General features: G+C 45.1%; 2 protein-coding genes across 5 annotated transcripts in view; both read right to left on the reverse strand.

Annotated features, from left to right (window-relative positions):
• Positions 1-23179, reverse strand: part of LOC121832237 (disks large homolog 5-like) — a 189739-nt gene that overhangs the window by 40487 nt on the left and 126073 nt on the right. For all 3 annotated transcript variants that reach the window (XM_076544595.1, XM_076544597.1, XM_076544596.1), the window contains one exon: positions 16017-16132. In XM_076544595.1, the coding sequence (XP_076400710.1) occupies positions 16017-16132 (116 nt within the window). The remainder of the gene's footprint in view (positions 1-16016; positions 16133-23179) is intronic.
• LOC143267305 (uncharacterized) overlaps positions 19227-23179 on the reverse strand; it is a 40367-nt gene continuing 36414 nt past the window's right edge. For both annotated transcript variants that reach the window (XM_076544620.1, XM_076544621.1), the window contains 2 exons: positions 20986-21145; positions 19227-19642 (listed from right to left, as the gene is read on the reverse strand). In XM_076544620.1, coding sequence (XP_076400735.1) covers positions 21034-21145 — 112 coding nt within the window. In that variant the 3' untranslated portion in view covers positions 19227-19642; positions 20986-21033. The remainder of the gene's footprint in view (positions 19643-20985; positions 21146-23179) is intronic.

The following is a 23179-nucleotide window of genomic DNA, read 5'->3' on the forward strand; positions in this document are numbered from 1 at the left end:
GGCTTTGTAGTTTAAGTACTTGCCAAGGTTGATCCTATGCTATGTTGGCCACTAGATGATTCTGTTAGGCAACATGTGTCTATGTTCCTTGCCTATTCAAGACCAAAAAAGGACATGAGGAGCTGCTGCTATCCAAAGACATAAAAGCTCCTGGTGATACCACATCAGAATCCTTTCTCGGGACAGTTCACTTCAGTCAAGGCTGTGACACAGGAAAATCTGCAGTTGATTTCCTAATGGACAAAAGAAATGACTAAGATGACTAGCAAGGGATTGTTGTCATCTCTGTAGAGCATTAACTTCAGCATCACATGTGCATGACATGCAGTAGCTTCAGCACTGGACTGGAGTGAGAAGATGATGCTTCTTGTTTGGGATGTCTGGATAGCAGGATGAAATCAACATAGTCTCCCATCGCATGTCCCCCTCCACATACAAAGTGCCGAGGACTCAGTCAGCTCATAGAATTTCACAGTAAAAACTTTTCAGAGTAACTGTGAGCAGAAACAGATCCTCCCTCCGTGTTGCTGTGCCCCTCACCGGGACCAATTGTTGGTGGATGTCCGCATTCTGCATTGTTCTTGGTGTTTTTTTTTATTTGTAGTAGGAAGATTTCCTGTGTTCCACCTGCCACTCACCAAATCTCTCCCACTCGTGTCCCTCAAGTAAACACACAGAGGCTTATATTAATTATAACTGCATGGCCATGGTTCAAGTCTTCTGCTAGCTAGCTCTTATATCTTAAATTAGCCTTTAGCTATTAATCTGTGTATCACCACATGTTCCATGGCTTTTCCTGCATGCCAATACATGTTGCTCCTTGGGCAGCTCACTGGCGTCTCTCCCAGCCTGCTTCCTGTCTCTCTCTTTGAATTTCCTGTGCACCTCTAAGCTGCCTTGCCATAGGCCAAAAGGTTATTTATCAACCAATCAGAGCATACAGAAAGACATTTCCCCTTTTCTGTCTAAACAAAAAGAAGGTTTTTAACTTTAACCTCTTAAAATTACATAAAACAAAACAGTTATCTAGCAAGAATTACAGTTACATTATCTAGTCTATTTGTATTTGGCAAAATAAAAAAATATTCTATCTATCCTATATTTATGAGTCTAAAGTTTCATATCTAACTTATGTTTTATCATAACCAAGGAAAAGTCATTTTCTATGTCAGTCATCCTGACCCCAATGCCAAGGTCCAGTGCAGTAGTTCTCAACTTGTGGGGCGTGACTCCTGTGGGGTTAAATGACCCTTTTGAGGGATTGCCTACAACAACAGGAAAACACAGATTGTTACATACAATTTATAACAGTAGCAAAATTATACTTATGAAGTAGCAAGAAACAATTTTATTGTTGAAAGGGTCACCAGGACAGAAGGAACTGTATTAAAGGGTTGCAGCATTAGGAAGGTTGAGAACCATTGCTCTAGTGAGAGGTCAATAAATCTCAGTCCTAACAGCCAGAGACTCTGGTGTGGACAACCTCTATAATCACCCTTCTTTGAAAGCTCAAGGCCTAGGCTTCTCAGCCTCTCTTCCTAAAAGGAGCCTTGTAGATGTAGGAAGTTCAGGGCTACAAGAATCATATTCCAAGCTGGCAGAGTAGCTAAGAGCATTTGCTGCTCTTCAAGAAGATCCTTGTTTGGGTCCCAGGACATGTGTTGGGTGGCTTACAAGTGCCTCCAATTCCAGCAGCAGAAGGTCTGACAGAGTCTTTTAGCCTGGAATAGCCTCACGTATGTAAAATCCACACGAACAGACACCCCCCAAAAACATAAATAAAAATAAATCTTGAAAAACCATATTCTCATGCCATTCAGGTTGTCCCATGTCAAATAGACCTGGCTGACTCATTCAGCTCACACATTAGGCATGATTAATAAAGTTAAATCTGAGCTGTATATCATCAGCTGGGGTTAATATTAGAAATAAGCCAGGGGCTGGAGAGATAGCTCAGCAGTTAAGTAACTGACTGTTTTTCCAGAGAGCCCAGGTTCAATCCACAGCACCCAAAACTCCAGTTTCCAGATATCTGGCACCCTCGCACATATACATGCAGGCAAAATGCCAATACACATAAAAACAAATAAATCTCTAAACCAAAAATAAAGCTGGGCAGTGATGGTCCACTCCTTGGAACCAGTACTCAGTAGGCAGAGGTAGGAAGATCTCTGTGAATTCGAGGCCAGCCTGATCTATAGAGCAATTTCCAGCACAGCCAGGGCAATAGAGAGAAACTGTGTCTTGAAAAACTGTAGAAGAAGAGAAGGAGCAAGAGGAGGAAGAGGAGAAAGAGGAGGAGGAAGAGGAGGAAGAAGAGGAGAAGGAGGAGGAAGAGAAGGAAGAAATAAGCCAAGCTGGGAAAAATGGCTCACTGAGTAAAGTACTTTCCACAGAAGAATGAATACCACATTTGAATTCCAGAACTCATGTAAAGCTCAGTGTGGAAGTTATTTTATCTAATCCTACTGTTCCTATAGTGAGCTGGCAGACAGAGACAAAAGAACCAATAGAAAATATCATCCTGAGTATAGTAACCCAGACTCAGAAGAACAAAGGTGGTATGGACCCACTCATAAGTGGTTACTAGAAGTAAAGCAAAGGATAACCCGACAACAACCCACAACTCCAGAGAAGCTAGCTAACAAGGAAGACCCAAAGAGGGATGCATGGATTGCCATGGGAAGGGGAAATAGATGAGATCTCCATGAGTGAAATGGGGGTGATGGATAGGCAATAGGGTAAGGCATGAGTGATGAGAACATAAGGGAATGAGATGGTTGAGCTGGAACAGGGAGCGAGAGGGAAAGCAATGAAAGAGATACCATTATAGAGAGAAATAACATGGGGATAGATTGAAACCCGGTGCTGTGGAAGTTGCCAGGAATCCCCATGGATGACCACAGCTTAGACTACTAGAAATAGTGGAGAGGGTGAACTGGACTGGCTTGCCCCAGTGACCAGATCGGTGAATACCCTGTCTTCACAGAGCTTTTCTCCAATGACCGATGGAGGCAGATGCAGAGATCCACAGCAAAACACCAGGCAGAGCTCCAGGAGTCCAGGCAAAGAGAGACAGGAGGCATTCTATGAGCAAGTGCATCAGTATCATGATGGGGAAATCTGCAGAGATGACCAAACCAAACTAGTGCGAACTTATGAAATTTGGATCAAAGGCAGTGGAGCCTGCATGGGACTAGACTAGGCCCTCTGCACGCCTAGAAAACTAACTGTGTAGCTTGATTGGCTTGAAGGGGGGAGAGTTGGAGGTAGAATCAGAATCCATCCCTGGTGTATGAAGGAGCTTTTTTGAGCCCACTACCTATCATGGGACACCTCATGCAGCCTTGAGGCAGGGGGAAGGATTTGGACTTGCCTCTACTGGATGTGCCTCCCCTTGGAAGGCCTTGCATCTTGTGGAGAGTGATGGGGTGGTCTGCTGGGGGTGGGTCGGGGGGAGGACTGGTGTGGTGGTGGGAGGGAAGAGGTAGATCTCTGATTGATGTGTAAAATGAAAAAACCTTTTCTTAATAAAAAAAAAAGTGGAGAAAAAGAAAGTAACACAGGGCTGGTTTTCCAGGCACACACAGTGGCAAACACAATAAAGAGGAGCAACTTGGATGGATCAGCTGAAAAAGAACTCACCATGAAGCCTTATGACCTAAGTTTGTTCCTGGGAACTCATGTAAAGTTGGAAGGAGAGGATATACTCCCCAGATTTTCCCTCTGATCTTCACATGCAAGCAATGGCATGTACACAACTCTCTCTATACAGAGAAAAAAATACAATCCAAAGAGACCCTGTCTCTAAGAGGAAGGCAAGCACCAGGACCTAAGACCAATCACTGACCACAATACCCATGCTCACACTCACACAAACACAAATGCACACATGTGCACACACACACACACACACACACACACACACACACACACACACACCACAGTTTAAAAAGAGCAACAACAAAATCCCCCATCTAGCCTGCACTGTCTCACAACTCATTCAGACATCTTTTAAATATTACCTGGTAGACTTATGAATTTTCAAGTTTGACACTCAATCCAGTGGCCCAGCAGAAATGGATCTAGACCTGAATGGTCAAGTCTCAAGTTCTAGTCACCACTCTGCATGCCCTGGGAGTCATCCAGAGCTAGAAGTCTGTATATAAGCTTTAGGAAAACACATACTAGCCACCACTGTTCTGTATCAAGTCTTGGTATATTCTTACTCATCCCTCTTTCAGGAATTGTCTTGAGCCCCACAACCATGACTATAACAATGCCAAGGCCTCACAGAACTGATGCCTTTGTGGAATGCAGTTGATCTAACCATCTTTAGACCTTCTGACACAAGAGCCTCCATCTAAGCTGGGTGTGTTTCATTTTGCTCTCTGTCTGTCTCCCTGGGGAGATGTAAGCAATGTGAGGTTTGATTTGTTGAATAGTGCTCATTTTCAATGCGGCTACAGGGCCTGCTGTACAGTAAGCACTGCTGGAGATGTTGTGAATGTGTTGCTCTGATTGATTGATAAATAAAATGCTGATTGGACAGTAGCCAGGTAGGAAGTACAGTATAGGCAGGATAAGCAGAGAAGAGAATTCTGGGAAGAGGAAGGCTGAGTCAGGAGCTGCCAGCCAGAGACAGGAAGCATGATGTGAAAGTACCTGTAAGCCACTAGCAACATGGCAACTTACAGATCAGTAGAAATTGGTTAATTTATGATATAAGAACTGGATAGAAAGAAGCCTGGCCATTAGCCCAAACAGGTAAATAATATAAGCATCTCTGTGTTTATTTGGATCTGAGTGGCTGCAGGCCAGGGTGGGACTGGAGATTACTCCAGCAACAAAGCACTTTAAACATGCAAGCCAGAAGTAGGACATGGTGGCCCTTGCCTTTGATCCCAGCACTCAGAAGGTAGAGGCAGGTAGATGTCTATGAGTTTGAGGACGGCTTGGTTTACCACATGAGTCCAGGACAGCCAGAGCCTCATAGTAAGACACTATCTCCAAAAACAAACAAACGAAGAAAGAAAAAGTGGGTTGGAGAGTTGGGTCAGCAGTTAAGAGCACCTGCTCATTGTAGAGAATGAGGGTTCAATTCCCAGCAACCATACAGAGGTTCAAACACACTCTTCCAGCCTTTTCAGGCACCAGGAACACATGTGGTGCTCAAACATACCTGCAAGAAAACACTCATATACATAAAAAATGAAATCAATATTTAAAAAGGGAAAAAAACAAAAAGTTAAAATAATATACATATGCAAGTCAGGGGCTTATGAAAAGGCTCAGCAAGTAAAGACTAGTTGTACAAACCTGGAGATGTAAGTTCAATGCCCAGAATTTTCATAAACGTGGAGGAAAATGAAAAATGAGACCAAACAAAGTAGTCTTTAGACCTCTACATGTTCGCATATACAAAATATAATTTGTAAAAATAAAAAAAGAGAAAAGAAATTTTCAAAAAAGACAGCCAAAGAAATGTCACATCATTTATGTTGGAGATATGGCTCTGTGATAGAGCACAGCGAAGGGCCTGTTTCCATTCTTAGCACCTAATTAAAACACACTAAATATGTGGAAGGAAATGAATTCAAGCTCCAATGTTCCCTGAATTTAGCATGAAGGAGTGAGGGTCCTGGAGCCCAGAAGACCTGCCTGGAATCCCTGCTCCCTATGACACTGTCCCTCATCTGACCTGGAGCCTGGCTCAGGGGGCCACTTTGCTGAAGAATCCCTCTTTTTAAGGACTACACAAGCCAAAGCCTATTGTCCTTGAACTTTTTAACAAGGCTACATTATAATTTTGCCAGACAGGGTGCTTCGTAGAGCCAGATCCAGGACAATAAGTAATGATGCTTCCTCACTTCCTCCCCCATTCCTGCCTGCAAGTCTAGGGCCCATGCCTAACCCCAACACAAAAATGCTTCTAGCATATACCACTATGGGTAATTTATTTAGGGGTCTCTAAATAATTACTTAAGTGTCACCATGGTTGGAGAGTGGCCATGGAGATTGGAGCAGAAAATGTCCCCATGGAGCCATTACTGACAGGGGTCTGCATCCTCATTGATAATTGTTTTCACCATGGTCTTTTGAATGATTTTTAAAGCTATGGTGAGTGTGAGGATGCATAAGAACACACAAATGAAGCTCAGACAACAATTTTGGGAAGGGTTGTTCTCTCTATCATGTGGGTCCCAGACAAGAAACTCAGGTGTGTAGTCTTGGCAGCAAGTACCTTTACCTGCTGAGTGATCTCACCAGCTAATCACCTCAATCAAGTAATTTTATAAGGTGTGCCCAAAGAATGAATGATTGTCTTAGTGAAAGTCCCTCTTCAACAAATGTAGACCGTGGAGGAAGCTGTGGAGGATGGTGTTTGTGTGGGAGCTCTACCTCAACCCCTGGCACCCTGGCATCACTATACCCAAAGAGTCTGGAATGTTCTGATGGAAGATCCACCTCTACTCCCCTCCCCCATCTTTTCCCCCAAACCTGCTCCTTCAGAGTCCACCAAACATACCTTCTTCCCCAGAGAGGCTCAAGACCACTCCCATGGGGTATATAAGCTGTATCCCAGAAAACAGGCCTGTGGTTCTTCTGGTCTCTCTTCCCTGTCTCCTCTCTAAGGACCCAGGAAATCATCCAGGAATGCTTTATCCATTAAAACTGGGCTTTTCCTAATTTGGATTGCTGTGTCAGTGGAGAGGCCTATCAGTGTGCACAAAGACAATCTGGAGGTTCCACCGAGGGGGTGGGGGATTTCTTTCCCACTGGCCCAGGATAATGTGGTACGAAAACTATCCTGTCCCCTACACCTGCTCTCTGACAGACTGAGATCACTCCCAGATTGGTAATTTTCCATTCCAAATCATTGCCTAGCCCTAGGGCGTCTTCATTTTTTCAAGATGTCCTGTCAAGGACTTGTCCACGCCAGGCCCCCTAACCTGTTCCAAAGCAAGGGGCTGCCTTTGTTCCATGGGACTCCTTCTCCAGAAGATATTCTGTTGAAGGGAATTTCCCACACACCCTGTTTTTGACCCAAGACTTACCACAATGGACACATTGTGCTAGGCTTCAGGTCCCCAGCATAGACTTCAGAAATGGTGCTTGCCATTCAAAGCTTGATCCCAAAATGTGCCTGGAGGTCTTTCACAAAATCTATTCAAATTTTGGCTATCTGATATAATTGGACAGAACTGGCCTACATCCACTTTTTTTTGGGGGGGGGTTTGCATTCCTACCTTTCTCTGGGGCCATGAATCTAAGACCCAATTCTTCCTCCTTACCCTCCTTCCATTGCTCCCCCCATCTCCCAATGCCTCAACCTACACACTGACCCAAGGCCTCCAAATCTTCCCCAGATTCTTCTTATACTCCATCTCACTCAACTCCTGCCTACCCACCCATTTCATTTTTCAGTCAGTGCCAGATGTTAGAAAAAAGTTAAAAGGGCTGAGGAGGATCCCCAAACTCTCCTACAAGAATTGGTGAAAATGGCTTCTAAAGTTTTAATGCTCAAGAACGACAGCCGAGTCAACCCAACAGACAAGGCTCCAACAGAATATGCTCCAAGCCCAAGCCTTAGCAGCTGCTCTGAGGCCACCAGGGACCTCCCACAAGGGGTACAAGAGAAGTTGGCCATGAGGCTCCATCCCACTGGAGTTCAGCCCACAGTCAACTCTGCCAAAACTTGCTTCAAATTTGGCAAGCAGGGACACTGGTCACAATATTGCCTTGACCACACTGCCGTCCAGGAGGCCATGCCCAATCTGCAAACAGCCTGGGCACTGGAAATCAGAATGCCCCCATGCAAGCTCATCCTCTATGGCATGCCATGGAGGTGCAGCCTCACCAACACTGGCAACTGAGAACTCCTAAGCTTGCTGGAGAACTGACCCTGCCTAGACCTGCTGACTCCCATTGCCCTCTCCAAGCCTAGGGTGACCCTGCAGGTAACAGGTAAGTCCATTGACTCTCTTTTGGACACAGGAGCTACCTATTCTGTTTTGGCATCTCAATCAGGTTCTACAGTTCCCTCACCAATTTCTGTCATGGGGGTGGATGGGATCCCTTCCTTCCTACTTATGACCCTGACACGTCCCTGTATCCTTGCAGGGCGATTCTTCTCACACTGTTTTTCTGGTCACACTTGCTTGTCTTGCACCTATGCTTGGTCACAATATTGTCAGCCTTTTGGGGGCCACACTCGCCTTGGCCGCCACACACTCCTGAGTATTTCACAGGTCCATTCCCAGGGGCCCTCCAGAGATGTCAACCTCTGCACCAGCTTCGATGACACCAACCAGGCAAGGATTGGCATGGGGAATTCACTCACATGTCCACACCTCATAACTATGGTTGACACCTTTATCCTCAGGAAAGGTTGAGAAGGCCAATGGACTCATCAATCAACAGTACACCAAGCTTTCCATTGATCAGGTTATCTTGCCCCTAGCTTCTTCCCATTGCCCTTACCTCCCTCTGGGGCACCCCACCCTCTCCTACAGGTTTGAGTCCTTATGAGCTCCTTCATGGAAGGCCTTTCCTCATCAATCACCACCAGAAGCCCAAACACCCCCATTGCCTGTGTACCTCCTCTACCTCTCTCTTCTGAGGTCCCTTGTCCATTCTTTCTGAGAGCTGGAACAAAACCCAGGACAATCATTTCACACTATGGCCTGGATGGGAGCAGTCCTTGCTCTCAATAGTGACACCCTAGCTCAGGCCCTACTTCTTGCTGTCTCTCTTCTGTGAGAAGATGCTTTTCCTCACCTTGGGAATTACAGCATGTAAGACATGGAGCTCTGGCTCTTCTGTAAACAGCCACAGTGACAGATTTTGGTGTGAATTTAAAGTAGCCCAGCATTTCAGTATTTGCAGCATCTGACCAGGAGCCATTACTGACAGGGATCTGCATCCTCCTTGACAAATGATTTCACCATGGTCTTTTGAGTGATTTTGAAAAGCTGTGCTAAGTGTGAGGATGCATAAGAACACACACATGAAGCTCAGATGACAGTTTTTGTAAGGTTTGTTCTCTCTACCACGTGGGTCCCAGGCAAGAAACTCAGGTGTGTAGGCTTGACAGCAAGTACCTTTACCTCCTTAGCCACCTCACCAGCTAATCACCTCAATCATGGAATTTGATAAGGTGTGCATCAATATTTATGTTCTCTGAGTAGATCTCTGTGTTTATTAGTAAGTGTAGATTCTATCCACTGCCCATAAAATGATTGCCGTAGTGAAATTCTCTCTTCAAAAAATGTAGAATGTAGAGGATGCTGTGGAGGATGGTGTGTGGGTGGGAGCTCCACCTCAACCCTTGGCACCCTGGTATCCCTATACCCAAAGAATCTGGAATGTTCTGATGGAAGAACCACCTTAACTCCTCTCTCCTGTCTGTTTGCTCAAACCTGACCCTTCAAAGTCTGCCAAACACAGCTCCTCCCCAAACCTGCCCCTTCAGAGCCCATCAAACACAGCTTCTCCCCCAGAGAGGCTCAAGACCACTCCCACAGGGTATATAAGCTGCATCCCAGAAAATAGACCCATGGTTCTTCTGGTGTCTCTTCACAGTCTCTTCTCTCAGGGGCTTAAAAATCACCCAAGAAGGCATCACCAATTAAACTAAAGCTTTTCCAATTCAGTCCCATTCGGTTTAATTTGGATTTAATTTGCTGCATCGGCAGAGAGGCCTTCAGGTTGCAAAGACTTCTCAGTTGGAGGTAGGAGGTTGGATGACGGGGTCTGGAGGACTTAAAGCCTCTATGGAGCCTCCCTTTGGTTGTAAGCTACACTCTGGATGTCATTGTGTTCTTACCTTTTCTTTTCCTTTAGCCACTAGAGCTAGGATTAACCTAGGATCATGTGCATGCTAAATAACTGCTGGACCACTGAGTTACATCCCAGGTCTGGAACTCCTTTCATCTTTCACAATTACAGGGCAGAGAGAAGAGAGTCGGCTCTCAATTTGTCCACTCCAAGACTGGTCCCTGGAATGGCTGACAGAATGCTCTCAGGACTGGGAAAGTAGCTGGGCAGTGGTGGCACAGGCCTTTACTCTCAGCATTTGGAAGGCAGAGGCAGGTGGATCTCTGAATTTGAGGCCAGCTTGGTCTACAAAGGGAGGTACATCCAGGATAGCCAAGACTGTTACACGGAGAAACCATGTCTTGGAAGAAAGAACAGTAAAGCAAACAAAAAATCCACCTGGGATGTTTAGCTATCTGGGAGACCAAAGAGGGGCATAGTCCATACTGGGCACTAAGGACACTTTAGCCTTCGAAGAGTTGACAGAAAACTACTATCTGTCTACACAAATCGTAATAGAAGAAGCCACGTTAATCTACAAATCTGGTATCATTTATCAAACCAGTCAAACACTCTGCTGAGGACCCACAGTTGAGCAAGGCATAGCTGGTCCCAGGCTGCTCCCAGATACTGAGAAGATGGACAAGGAGACACACTCAATATAGTACTAACTTGGTAATGTGGCCTAAACCATGTCATACATTATTTCAAGTGTGTCTATAGAGGACACTTTCTACTCAGAGTCAGCTCAGAAAGAGGTGTTCTATGACAGACAGTGACCAAAGCATCCACTAGGCTTTTCTGACTGCTGAGATTGTAAAAGTACCAGTTTGTTAGCACCTGTTCATGGACCCACAGGATTATTTCCTCCACACTTGAATTCTCTGATTTACAACCAGAATCAAAAGTCAGATCCGCTCCAGGGAGCTATAATTATAAAACAGTCACCTGAAAGAAATCCTTCCTCAATATACTCTGAGATCTGCCATGGTCAAGGGCAACTTCCACTGTCCCTCTCTTGTCCCAAGCTTGCATGGGCATGCTCTCCACCAGAAGCAAGTATCTTCTGCTGCAGGCTACATGTCCTGTGCCTACTCTGGAGCTTCCTAACAACACAGCTTAGCTGGAGATTTTTCTTGCTATCAAGGATTCCTTACCAGGAACCCAGGCCCAAGTAGGGTCATCTCAACTCTGCATTTTGTCAGATGTGTCAAATACACCTGGAATGTTTAGCTATCTGGGAGACTAAAGAGGGGCATAGTCCATACTCGGCTCTAAGGACAGTTTAGCCTTTGAAGAGTTGACAGAAAACTACTATCTGCCTACACAAATGCTAATAAAAGAAGCCACATTAATCTACAAATCTGGTATCATTTATCAAACCAGCCAAACACTCTGCTGAGGACCCACAGTTGAGTAAGTCATAGCTGGTCTTCTTCTCCAACCCCAACTATAAGTAACACTGGAGCATGATCTTGAACCCACGGAGATCAGTGGTGACACCAGAGCCCTGCATAGGCACCAGGCTGCTTCAGAAAATTAGCATGCCTACCACATGTACCCATCCCTACACATCTCCAGAGACTTTTTCTTTGATCGGAGGTGATCCAGTTCAACCTATACAACACATAGGGCTTCAAGATCAAAAGCCAATTGCAGGAGCTAGAGAGAGAGCTCAAAGGTTAAGAGCATTTGGTGCTCTCCCACATGAGTATAACAACCAGTTATAATGGGATCTGTTTCCCTCTTCTGTCCTCTTCAGGAACTGCAGTCATGTCTAGCACAGATGTACAATAGGAAGAACACCCATTCACATAAAGTAAAAATAAATAAATCAAAAAAGAAAAAAAGTACACCAAATGCATGGTCAAGTGCAACAGAATCTACAAAAAGCTATTTCCCAATGTGACTTGGAAGGTCCTTATCTCTGTTGTGTGGTTATTAATGACGATGTGTTGCAAAAATAAATAGAGGCAGATATCGATGGGTTTCCTGATTTCTTTTAGACTCTCTTAATGAATGGTTTTATTTCCTGAGAGTCTGTAGAGCAGTAAAGGGGCATTTCTCAATAGTTCAGTCCTGATGATCATTTCATGAAAGTGGGTCTATAGAGTACCGTATTTTAGGAATAGTTAAATATATGACAGCATGGAGATAGTATGAATACTGAGTCCACCATAAAGTGTGTATTCAGGGAGTAAACGTGGCAATCCATACCCAAGACACCAATCCCCTGTGTCACCCTGGAGAGTAGAAGGAAATTATGTAACGCAGGCTGCCTGGAAATTGCAGAGATCCATCTCTAAGAGTGAGAACTAGGGTTACAGGAGTATGACAGCACACACGACAAAACAAACTCGCCCACATGTGAAAAGTTTGAAATTGCTTTTTATTTTAAACATAAAGAATATATTTTTAAAGGGGGCATTAAATGGGTTATCAACACCATTAGCCTTATCAAATTTTGAAAATCAGTAACAAGAACAAATAACAACAAAATAACAAACCCATAACGAAAACAATTAAGATACAGAACCTAAACCAAAAATCAAAAACAAAATTAAGCTATGCAGAATTCTCTCACTGCAGACTGAGCAGCACAGACCTGGAGCCTGTGACTGGCGTTGGACAGATGGTAGGTAGCAAGGGAGTCAATGATTGCAACAGCCTTTTCAAGATGAGCATAGTTATGCCTCTTTGGGGCTTTATAAGTGAGTTTTCAGCAAGTTCAAGGATAAAAATGCTACAAGCTCTGGCTCAAACACTGTTGAATTCACTTGAGTCATCTTCACTAAAGTATTCTTGATGGTCCATCAGGATGAGCACTGATTTATACACCCGGACTCCTCCTGGCTGCCCAGTAGCTCTGGCTATGCTTCAGCGTTTCTTCAAAGCCCTCTCCTGTTCATCCTTAGCAAGAGTGGAATCCCAAACACCTCCATGTGCAAACACACCATAATGTCTACCTGGGCCAAGGCTTTTCCTCAGCTGCAATTTTTCCATCCCAAAGAGATAAATCTTCTGAAAGTTAAACTTCTTAATGTACAGTAATACATTTGCACCATACAGTTTCTGAGTCACCCTGGTGGTTGTTCCCGAACCCTACAGCTTTTTTATTTTTTATTTTTAGGCATCCTGCACATAGTCATGCATGTCTGGATATAGTGTTACTTTCTCAGCTCTGAACTGCATGCTGATCCTCCTGCATTTAATGCTTTGTCCATTCACAAGTCTCTACATTTTGCTTTATACTAACTCCTGTTCCATGAATTAGAAACATACACCTTCAAATATAGCATCAGGTCCTATCTTAATGAAACATGCTTGATTGCATACGTCCTCATCAACAAATCATATCATTTCCACTCATCTTTAGGCTTAAAATAAACACAGTAATCCATTATGATTCTCTCTGTTGGGAATCAAGGCCACATGGTGAATAAATTGTAGGTCCTGAGAATCTGTCTTCATCCAATATTCAAAAAGTAAGAATTGTCCCAAAACTCAGGTTTATGATAGATAAAATTGTGATATATGTAGGTCATCTGGGGTCATGCCTGAATCTCATCAGCTGCAGGCACAACACTGGCAGCACACTCAGGCCGTTTTCCCTGCACGTCATGATGCTGTACTGTCTAGTTGGTCTACTATGACATGATGCACAGGTGATTCCCTTACACGTTTCCTTTATACTCAGCAAGATCTCATCCTAAAGCTGGGGCTGGAAATCCACCTCCCTGCACTGGATATAGGGTGCTATTTCGTCTTTGGAATGGCACATTCTATACACATGCCATTCAGCTGATGTTCATGTGATCCATAAACACCTGACACAGCTCTTGAGCATCAGAACATTATCTGAGCTTTCTCAACCAAATGACTGCTAGGCCCTATCACTGATAAGCCCTTGGCTTATTCATAGAGCACTCTGTGAGACACTAAGGGACATTTTCTGGTGAATTACAGCTCTCTGCTGGCATAATATACACAGACTTGGCCACCTGATCTGTGAAGATGTTCTGCATCAGGGTGAACCTGCAATGTGTTGGCCACTAGGAAATTGTTTCAGTCAGCATTTTCCTGTGTGATTATTCAAGACCCACAACTCCATAAGGATCATTGAGTGTCGACAAAGGTCAAAGGTGACTCTGACACTTTCTACAGATCCTTTTCAGGTCTGATCCCTTCAGTCCAGATGTGAAATTGAGAATCCCCATTGATCCTCGTAATGGAAGATCTAATAACTCCTACATGGAAAGAGGGACTACTTTCACATCTGTGGGGACTGTCTTCAGCCGTACTTCTGCATGTCATGGAGTCAGTCTGATTCAGCACTGCACTGGAGAGAGAATCCTATCCTTTTGGGTGTGGTTTGTGTGGATAACAGCATGACATCAAAAAAGTCTTCCAAGTTGATTTCCTGCCACAAATGGAGGGCTGAGGACTCAGTCAGCTTGTGAAAGTCCTTGACCATAAACTGACATAGTAAGTTTTGTATTTCAACATCTCCTGCATCCATGGTGTTGTATTCCCCATTGGGGCCATTTGCTGGTGGATGTCAGGGTCATGAGTTATTATCTTGTCACGTTTTTTTTGTATCTCAGTCTTATTTTGATGCTTTCTTTTCTTCAGGAGTACTGAGCCAACAGACACTAGGATCAGATTGGGTCTGGATGACCTGGAGGTCAGGTGGTTTTTGCTTCATGGAAAGTTCAGAGCTATGATGGGGTTCTATTTCTGAGGAGGCCTTGATCCTAGGGTGAATGATGCCATCTTTCATGGTGTCTGCCTTCCTTTGGCCTAATCAGTTTCTCAATCAGTATTGTCAATAAGGAAAGGGAGTCAAGGCCCAGAAGCAGGCATCCAGGGTAAATGGCTGGGCACAACCAAGGCCTATTCACACACAGGAAATAAAATAATAGGGAGACAGTGCATAATAATCCAGAATTTCCCGGAGATTGGGCTCAGCAGGTGGCTCCTGGTTTAACAGCTCCTTCTGAAGCAGGCTCTCATCCTGGACTGTGGCCTGTTCCAGCTCATGTGTCAGTTTCTCTGACCTAGGAGGGAAAGGCAGTTAGGACACAGTCCTGCTGGGGACCTGCCATTGTCAGCTGTTAAACTGCTGCCTCCCACCACCTCAACTGTGCTGGACACTCAACATGGATCTTTTGACTGAAGTCGTTGTTTTTACCCACAAGGAATAAGAGTCACAGAGTAGTTGGGCATAGAACTTTCCTCAGCCCTTAACACCTGTAAGAATTTGGCTAAGTAATGTTTTTCTTCTGTTCTATTAGAAAGAAAGGGTCTTTCTTTTACAGTCTGGGGACATCATTTTGTAAAAGCAACAACTTATTAATAACAAAGTCATCAGCACAAGAGTGATACTCATTATTCATGATGAATTACTGACCAACCACATCATTTTATTGATAGCCATATTGCAGCCTTGCGTTCTAGACACTCAAACAAGGTTGTGAAGATAGCTGAGGACTCATGCCCAGGAGGCACCTTGAACATGACCAACATGCAAGACAGAATCATTCAGTAATCCTAGAGCAGCATTTCCTGAGATGTGTGCATGAGAACACTGGCCCTGATGGACTCTGGGATGAAACAGAAACTTGTGATTTCCTAACCAGAACTAGGAATCTGCATCCTGACTCTTTGACAGTCTGTTACAGAACACTCCTGAAAAGTTTCTGATCTTCCCTGCAGCTGAGGCATCTGCCTAGGTTCATTCTGGAAAGTCCTTAACCTATTCAATCCAGAGAACACTTGTCCCAGGAAATGGGAAAATGATGCACAGCACAGTATTCAAAGGTAGGAATCTCTTTTCAACAGGGGATGTTCCTAAGTCAAAATGTAATTTCAGGAAGGCATGGTGATGCATAACTTTGAATTACATCATGGGGAGGCAGAATCAGGCAGATCTCTGTGACTATAAGGAAAGCCTACTCAGGTCATACCAGAGCACTCAGAAGGGAGAAAGGACACCATTGCTCAGACACACAGAGTATTAAACATATTGATTCCTGGACAGAATTGTTTGTACACTCAACCTGATCAATACTCTGAAGTGTTCTTGCCCTTCTTGTAGCTGGAAGCCATGAATTTGAGCAGGAGGCCATAAATGATAGTGATCCCAAAAACAACATACCCCCATGGCTCCACCTGCTCCCCCCAGCCTCGGTTCCTACCTCATTTGGGAGACCTCAAAGTGATGCTGCAGCTTTTTTGCCAAGTCCTTTTCCTGGGTGATCATCTCCTTCTGCTTCCACAGGACCTGCAGGCTTCCCTCCAATCTTTCAAATTCCTGTTCATTAAAACATTGTGTTCTTAGTAGAGAGTTGTATACAGGCATGGACACAGTCTAATACACATGAAGCCCATACAAAGGATCAAATTAGCTTACTGGTAGGTGAGGCAAGCCAAAAGAGCTTATACTACACTCATAGAAAAAGAAGTGAGCAGAATACAACATCATGCAAATGAACAGATGAGTAGGCCAAGCACACCAGCATATTGAAGAGTCTCACAACTCTGCCATCATTCCTTGAGGATTAATACTGCTGTGGGGAGTGTGCTCTGTTTGGCCAGACTCTGTTGAGATGGCTAGAGAATTTATTTCAGAAGCAGCAAAGCACCCACCCTAGCATTCAGCTTGTCAAAAGCCCCCATCTGTTCAGCCAATCAAATCCAGATTTTATTCTCCACAATGGTAGACTCTCAAGGAGCACTCACAGAAAACAGGGCTCATGAGCTGCTACTCAGGATTATGTCAGTGTGAACCAAAAGTCAGTCAAAGGGAGGAGAACACACTGGGATTCATGAAGACAGGAGAAGGCCACATGCCACCCAAATCTATGACTATGAGTAGGACTCCTTTGGCATTTACACAGGATACTCCTCCTTGTAAGCTGCTTCCCCTCTGTGATCTCACATGACCCCTGCCAATCACATGAGCCTCAGGACCCACAATTCACTCATTCAAAGCTCTGTGCACAGCATCCTACCTATCAAAATGACATGTAGGTTTGATATGTTATTGACCCATTTCCCTCACTGGACCGGAGTTTCAAGCACAGCAGCAGGCATGGTTTGCTAATAATTTAGTTTCTCAGAAGAGGCTAACTTCCCAGAAGTACTTGTGCATGGACACTGAAGTGAACACCTCAGATAGCATCAGGTGGGTGGCTGGATGGGAGCATGGATGAGTAAGGTGATGGGTGAAAGCACAGGTGGGTGGATGGGCAGACAGAGACCCCAATGGGAAAATGGTGCCAGACTTTAGCCTGACCCACCTACCTGCCCCTACCTGTTGTTGCTGGGTTTGGAGGTCACTGGTCTCTTCCTCTTGGTCCTCCCAGATCAATTTGAATGCCGCCAAGTGGTGTTTCAGCAGGACCCAATCTTCTGTCCGATTCTTGTTCTCCTGCCTCAGCATGGCTACTTGGTCCTTAAGCTGAGTATGTTCCATGAAGACCTGGCTGTGCAGACCACTGGAAAAGACCCTCTGTATAGTAAGGCCCTGCCAGTCTCCTTCTGCCTCCCCCCCTGCTGCCTCCAGGAACCTTCACAACAAATAGCCCCAGGTTCTCAGGAAGATGTAGCCAAGAGCCCAAAATAGTCATGACAGCTACACTCCAAAGGCCAAATAAGAGAGCAGCTAATTTTAAAAAAATTCGAAATATTTCAGAAAACCCCAAAACCAATAGGCATCTATGTCCTTTCAAAGAAAAGAGGATTCCCTCAAATGTCCTGAACTTCAGTAATAGTGGACAAATACACTCTGAGAGAGGACAGAAGATCCAAGTGAAGTTTATTCTATCTACAGTTTCCACAGAAACCAGATCTGTAAAGCCTAGTCCTGGGCTCCCAGATGCCCAGGGCTGCCTGACATTCCCCTCATAGTGCAAATCGCTTGTCTTTTCTTTCTTTTACTTTCCTTTTCCTTTCTTCTTTCTTTCTTCCTTCCTTTCTTTATTTTATTTGTTTGGTTTTTGAAACAGGGTTTCTCTGCTAACAGTCCTATCTGTCCTGAAACTCTCTGTAGACCAGACTGGCCTTGAGATCACAGAGATCTGCCTACTCTGCCTCCAGAGTACTGGAATGGCACCACCACAGCTCACTTTGCTCTTCTACCTAGAGGCTCCTGAGGCTCCAAAACAATGGTGGGAGGAGTGGATAGTCTCTTTCATACTTAGCAAACTAAGTGCAAGAGACACAAGTCAAAGAGATGCTTGCTAAGGTGCAAAAAGGACAGAACCAGAGCTGTGGACTCTCCAGTCTAGAGACAAAGAAAGGCAGACATGAGCCACTTTTGAAATCAATACAGCGTTTTCTTAGAAAATTGGGAATCAATCTCCCCCAAGACCTAGCTGTACCATTCTTGGGCATATTCCCAAGGAATGCTCAATAATATCACAAGGGCACATGCTCAGCAATGTTCATAGCAGCATAGTTTGTAATAGCCTGAACCTGGAAACAACCTAGATGCCCTTCAACTGAAGAATGGATAAATAAAATGTGGTACATATACACAATGGAGTACTACTCAGCAGAGAAAAACAATGACATCAGGAGGTTTGCAGGCAAATGGCTGGATCTAGAAAAAATCATCCTGAGTGAGGTAACCCAGACTCAGAAAAACAAACATGGTATGTACTCACTCATAGGTGGATACTAGATGTAAAACAAAGGATGACTAGACTGCTACTCACAACTCCAGGGAGGCTACCTAGTAAAGAGGACCCTAAGAAAGACACAGGGATCACCCAAAGACAGAGAAATGGATGAGATCTACATGGATGTGTGTGGGGGGGTAATGAAGGACAAGGGTTGGGGGAAAGAGAGATTGGGGGAGTGGGAGATTACAGCTGGATCAGGAACAGAGAGGGAGAACAAGGAAAGAGAGACCATGATTAATGAAGACCCCATGGGACTAGGAAGAATCAAAGTTCTAGAGAGGTCCCCAGAAATCCACAAAGATACCTCCACAATAGACTACTGGCAATGGTCGAGAGAAAGCCCAAACTGTCCTACTCTGGTGTTCGGTTGACCAAACAACCCTAACTGTCATGGTAGAACTCTCATCCAATGACTGTTGGAAGCAGATGCTGAGATCCATGGCTAGGCCCCAGGTGCTTTGAGAGTCCAATCAGCAAGAAAGACGAGGGATTGTATGAGCAAGAGATGTTGAGACCATGATTAAAAAAAGCACAGGGTCATATAGCCAAACTAGTGGAAACACATAGACTATGAACCAATAGATGAGGAGCCCCCAACATGATCAGGCCCTCTGGATAAGTGAGACAGTCGATTAGCTTGAACTGCTTCAGAGTCCCCCAGGCAATGGGACCTGGACCTGTCCTTTGTGAATGAGCTTTTTTTTTGGAGCCTGAGGCATTTTCTGGGACACTTTGCTCAGCCTAGGTGAAGGGAGTAGGGTACTGGACCTGCCTCGACTGAATTTACCAGACTGAGGTGAATCTCCAGGGGAATCCTTGCCCTGGAAAGATGGGAATGGGGGGTGTATAGGTGACAGGGGAGAAGAGGCGCGGTGGGAGGAGGGAGGACATGGGAATCTGTGGCAGATATGTAAAATTCAATTATAAAATTAAAAAATAATAATAAAAGAAAGGCAGAAATGACCACTCAACAACTATTGGGGTCCATGCCAACAGGCACTTATCGATAGAAGACTGTCCGGTTGGCAAGCTCATCCACCTTCTCTGAAGCCTCGGTGTTCTCATTCTGCAATCTCTGTAGGTCAGTCATGACCTCCTCATGTTCCATCTTCAGATCTTCATACCAAGTATTTGGCCTGTGGGAGGGCAAGGCACCAGGAACAAAGATCTTTATGAATATAGGCCTCAAGGATCATGTGAACACATGCTGTTGTCCTGATCTACCGCAACACAGTGGAGGTCTCAGTTGGCTACTATGTACTGAAACTTCCTGGTGCTTAATTAACTTGTAATCCTGGCCCAGGCCAACAGAGACTGAGTGTTCAGATAGAGGGTGTCCTTGCTGCATGTGTCCACTCAGCAAGCCTGGAGAGGCATCTAGCTCTCTGTTCCCAGGAGTCTATGATAAAGGTCTTGTCCCACAAGAAACATGCAATGATGTTTCTTTTGTTTCAGGACAAGGATTCTTGAGCCTGGGTCATTACTACCGCAGGGATAGACAGAGCATATAATTCTGGAGATGAGACCCAACATCAGAACAGCTATAAAATCTCCCAAGGAATTCCTATTTGGCATCAAGGTGAACACATAGGACAAGAGCAGAGCTGCTTAAAGTGATGATCACAGATCTCATATCAGCACTGGAATCACCTGGAAATGAGACACAGGCAAGTCATCAGGCCCACCATAGATGCCTAACTCCCAGAATCTGTAGGGACACACAAACATGCAAATGCTCATAAACACACAGACACAGACAGACAGACAGACAGACAGACAGACAGACACACACACACACACACACACACACACACACACACACACACATGCCAGCACGCATGCTCCATGCACACAGGAGAGAGAGAGACAGAGAAACAGAGAGAGAGAGAGAGAGAGAGAGAGAGAGAGAGAGAGAGAGAGAGAGAGAGCGCAAGAGTGAAGGAGAGGAGAGCACATGTGGGATACTGAAGAAATGTGTGGAGCAATATTGTCCAAGAGTATAACTCACAAGAAATAGAAAAACAGTGACAACCCCCAGGACTATCAGTCACTCATTGAAATAAATCAAGTCAGATCAGGTCTGACAAGCTGCTACCAGGATCTTCCAGCACATAATTACATACCAGGCAAGTTCAAAAACTAACACAAACTCACAGCAGCTAGTATCTCACACAAGCCATGTCATGGTCTTTTCAAATGCATGCTGGGAAATCAAGCAATACTGCACCAGTCCCTGAGTTGTGTGACTCAGACTCCAGGCTTGGGTTTTCAATGGAGGAAGCAGAATGGTTAGAATCCTCATCTCCCTCCTGCCCAGGTTTCAAGTTCTGCCTCTGCATTGGGAGGCATTTAGGGACATGAAGTAGGGCACAGGGAAACCCTTAGGGTTCAAGCTCCTAGAATCCAAGACATTAAAATGAAGATGAAGGTGACTTTGCAGATGCAAAATTGATACCAGGAAGGTTGAAACAAGAGATACCTATTGTGCATGGATCCTTTCCTGACGAAGAATAGTTGATCACGCAGCTCATTTCTCTCCCTTGTCATCAGCTGCAGCTCCATGTTCAGCCTCTGCATCTCCTTCCTCACCCCTTTCTTGGTGAGGAGGGTTGGGTGGGATGAGGGCTCCATAGCAGCCTCTGTGGGTAGATGAACACAAGTGAACTTGCATAGTGACAAGGCATAGAGGATGGACAGACCACTCTGAGGCACAAACAGAAAGATCACCTCTACAACTCAGTGTCAACCCAAATATTTTAGGCCAGGTGAAGATGTACCCTCTGTAAATCTCAGCTTTCTCACCACTCTGTAGAGATGTGGCTATGTAAGCAGCCAGAGGTTTCCTCTGCCTCCCTACACATGCTTCAGGGAACACAGAGATGGCTTCTTCGGGCAAATTCATAGCAGCACAGGATGCAACATGCATGAACCCAGAGCCCTGAAGTCTGCCTGTGCTTTCAGAAGCCAGGAGAAAAATAACACAGTGCACAAGCACTCAGGTGCTGTGGACAGTCCAGATCTCCTGCCTGGTCACTCCAGGCCCATGGCTGGGATTGAAATGTCATTCTGAGACACAACATGCTTAACGAACTCACCAAGTCATCCAACTGCCAGCCCAGAACATGCAGAGCTTGTAAAAAGGAGCCAATCTCTGCCCTGGTTCCATATCTCTACAGTTGTTTGACTACACTAGAGATCTACCTGCCATCCTCAGCTGCTGATTCAGGACCCTAAGGGACCACTGTCAAGGAGAGGTGTCAGAGGAGTCTGCTGGACAGCCTGATGACATGACTTGGCCAGAAGCACTTGTCTCTCCATGTGACTAGTGTCGACAGCCACTGCATCTAAAGGAAACTCCCGAAGCTGAAGTGCAGTAATTCCTGGCCTCAGCTGGGGACACATTAGTCACTCTGCCTCCTGCTTGTCTCCTTCTGTCCCCATATTACACCTTCAGGACCCAGGAAAGGTAAAAGATAAGCATGCCCAGAATAACAGCCTTGGACTTGCTAGATCCTGGCTTAGAGGAGGCACACGCTAATGTTCTGGACCCTGGGATTTCAGGAAACATGTGAAGCAGGGAAAAATTTGTTTCTCAGAGGCTCCAACTCCTCTGCCTCATTACTTGAGGGCCCAGTTCTAGCCCACCTCCTCCAGGAAGCCCCCATCTCCTGCCCAGCACTCACTGTGCCTTCCCCAGGAACCCTTTTTGGTTGTTTTCCTCTGAGACTCAAGGCCAGCCTCCTTCCGTCTCTCTCTATTCTCTGGATGTTCGCCATTCTCTCTTCCAAGGAGACCCCCTCAGTCTTTTTTTTTTTTTTTTTGGCTTTTTGGAGACAGGGTTTCTCTGTGTAGCTTTGCGCCTTTTCTGGGACTCACTTGGTAGCCCAGGCTGGCCTCAAACTCACAAAGATCCTCCTGCCTCTGCCTCTCGAGTGCTGGGATTAAAGGCGTGCGCCACCACCGCCTGGCGACCCCTCAGTCTTGCCAGCAGCATATCTATGCTCTACCCTGTAGGCACTGAAGGATGCCCTGGGGGCAGTTGATGTCGCTACAACACTGGTGACATCACGGGATGCCATGAGCTCTCCAGAATACAATAGAATGTCCAGAGAAGGGACTGCTGACGTCATGGGGAACAGCCTTTGCCACCCTGCTAATTGGTTCTCCCTTAACTGACCAGAAGCCCAGATTCACTTTCTAGGAGCCTCTCTTGGAACATAGAGGAAGCCATTCAGCACCTCCTCTTTCCAATGCCAGAGTTCTCTTAGCTTAATTGGAAGCCCCATACATAGTACATCCCATGTTGCGAACTTAGCTATACTATCCAAACACTGCCCAGGAATATCTCATTCTTTTTAATATCCCTCTGTTCATAGATATGAGCAATTAAATACTATTACACCTCAGATGATACCCCAGCTCCTTTCATTCAGAGTTCTAATTAGGATGGAGTTCAGACACTTACATTCCTGATGAGTACCATGATATACTATCCAACACCCAGATTTGTTATAGGACTGGGTGTAGACAAGCAATATGTTGCTGTCAGTAAGAGGTCCTGCCCAGGACCTCTGACCATAAGAGACTTTAGAGGAGCCACCCTTCCTCTTTTTCAAGACTGCTAGTGATAGTGTACAGCCTTCACTTGGAGCCACAGGCTACAGAGCCCTTCA

Source organism: Peromyscus maniculatus, chromosome 9 (assembly GCF_049852395.1).
Source record: "Peromyscus maniculatus bairdii isolate BWxNUB_F1_BW_parent chromosome 9, HU_Pman_BW_mat_3.1, whole genome shotgun sequence".
Classification (NCBI taxonomy): domain Eukaryota; kingdom Metazoa; phylum Chordata; class Mammalia; order Rodentia; family Cricetidae; genus Peromyscus; species Peromyscus maniculatus.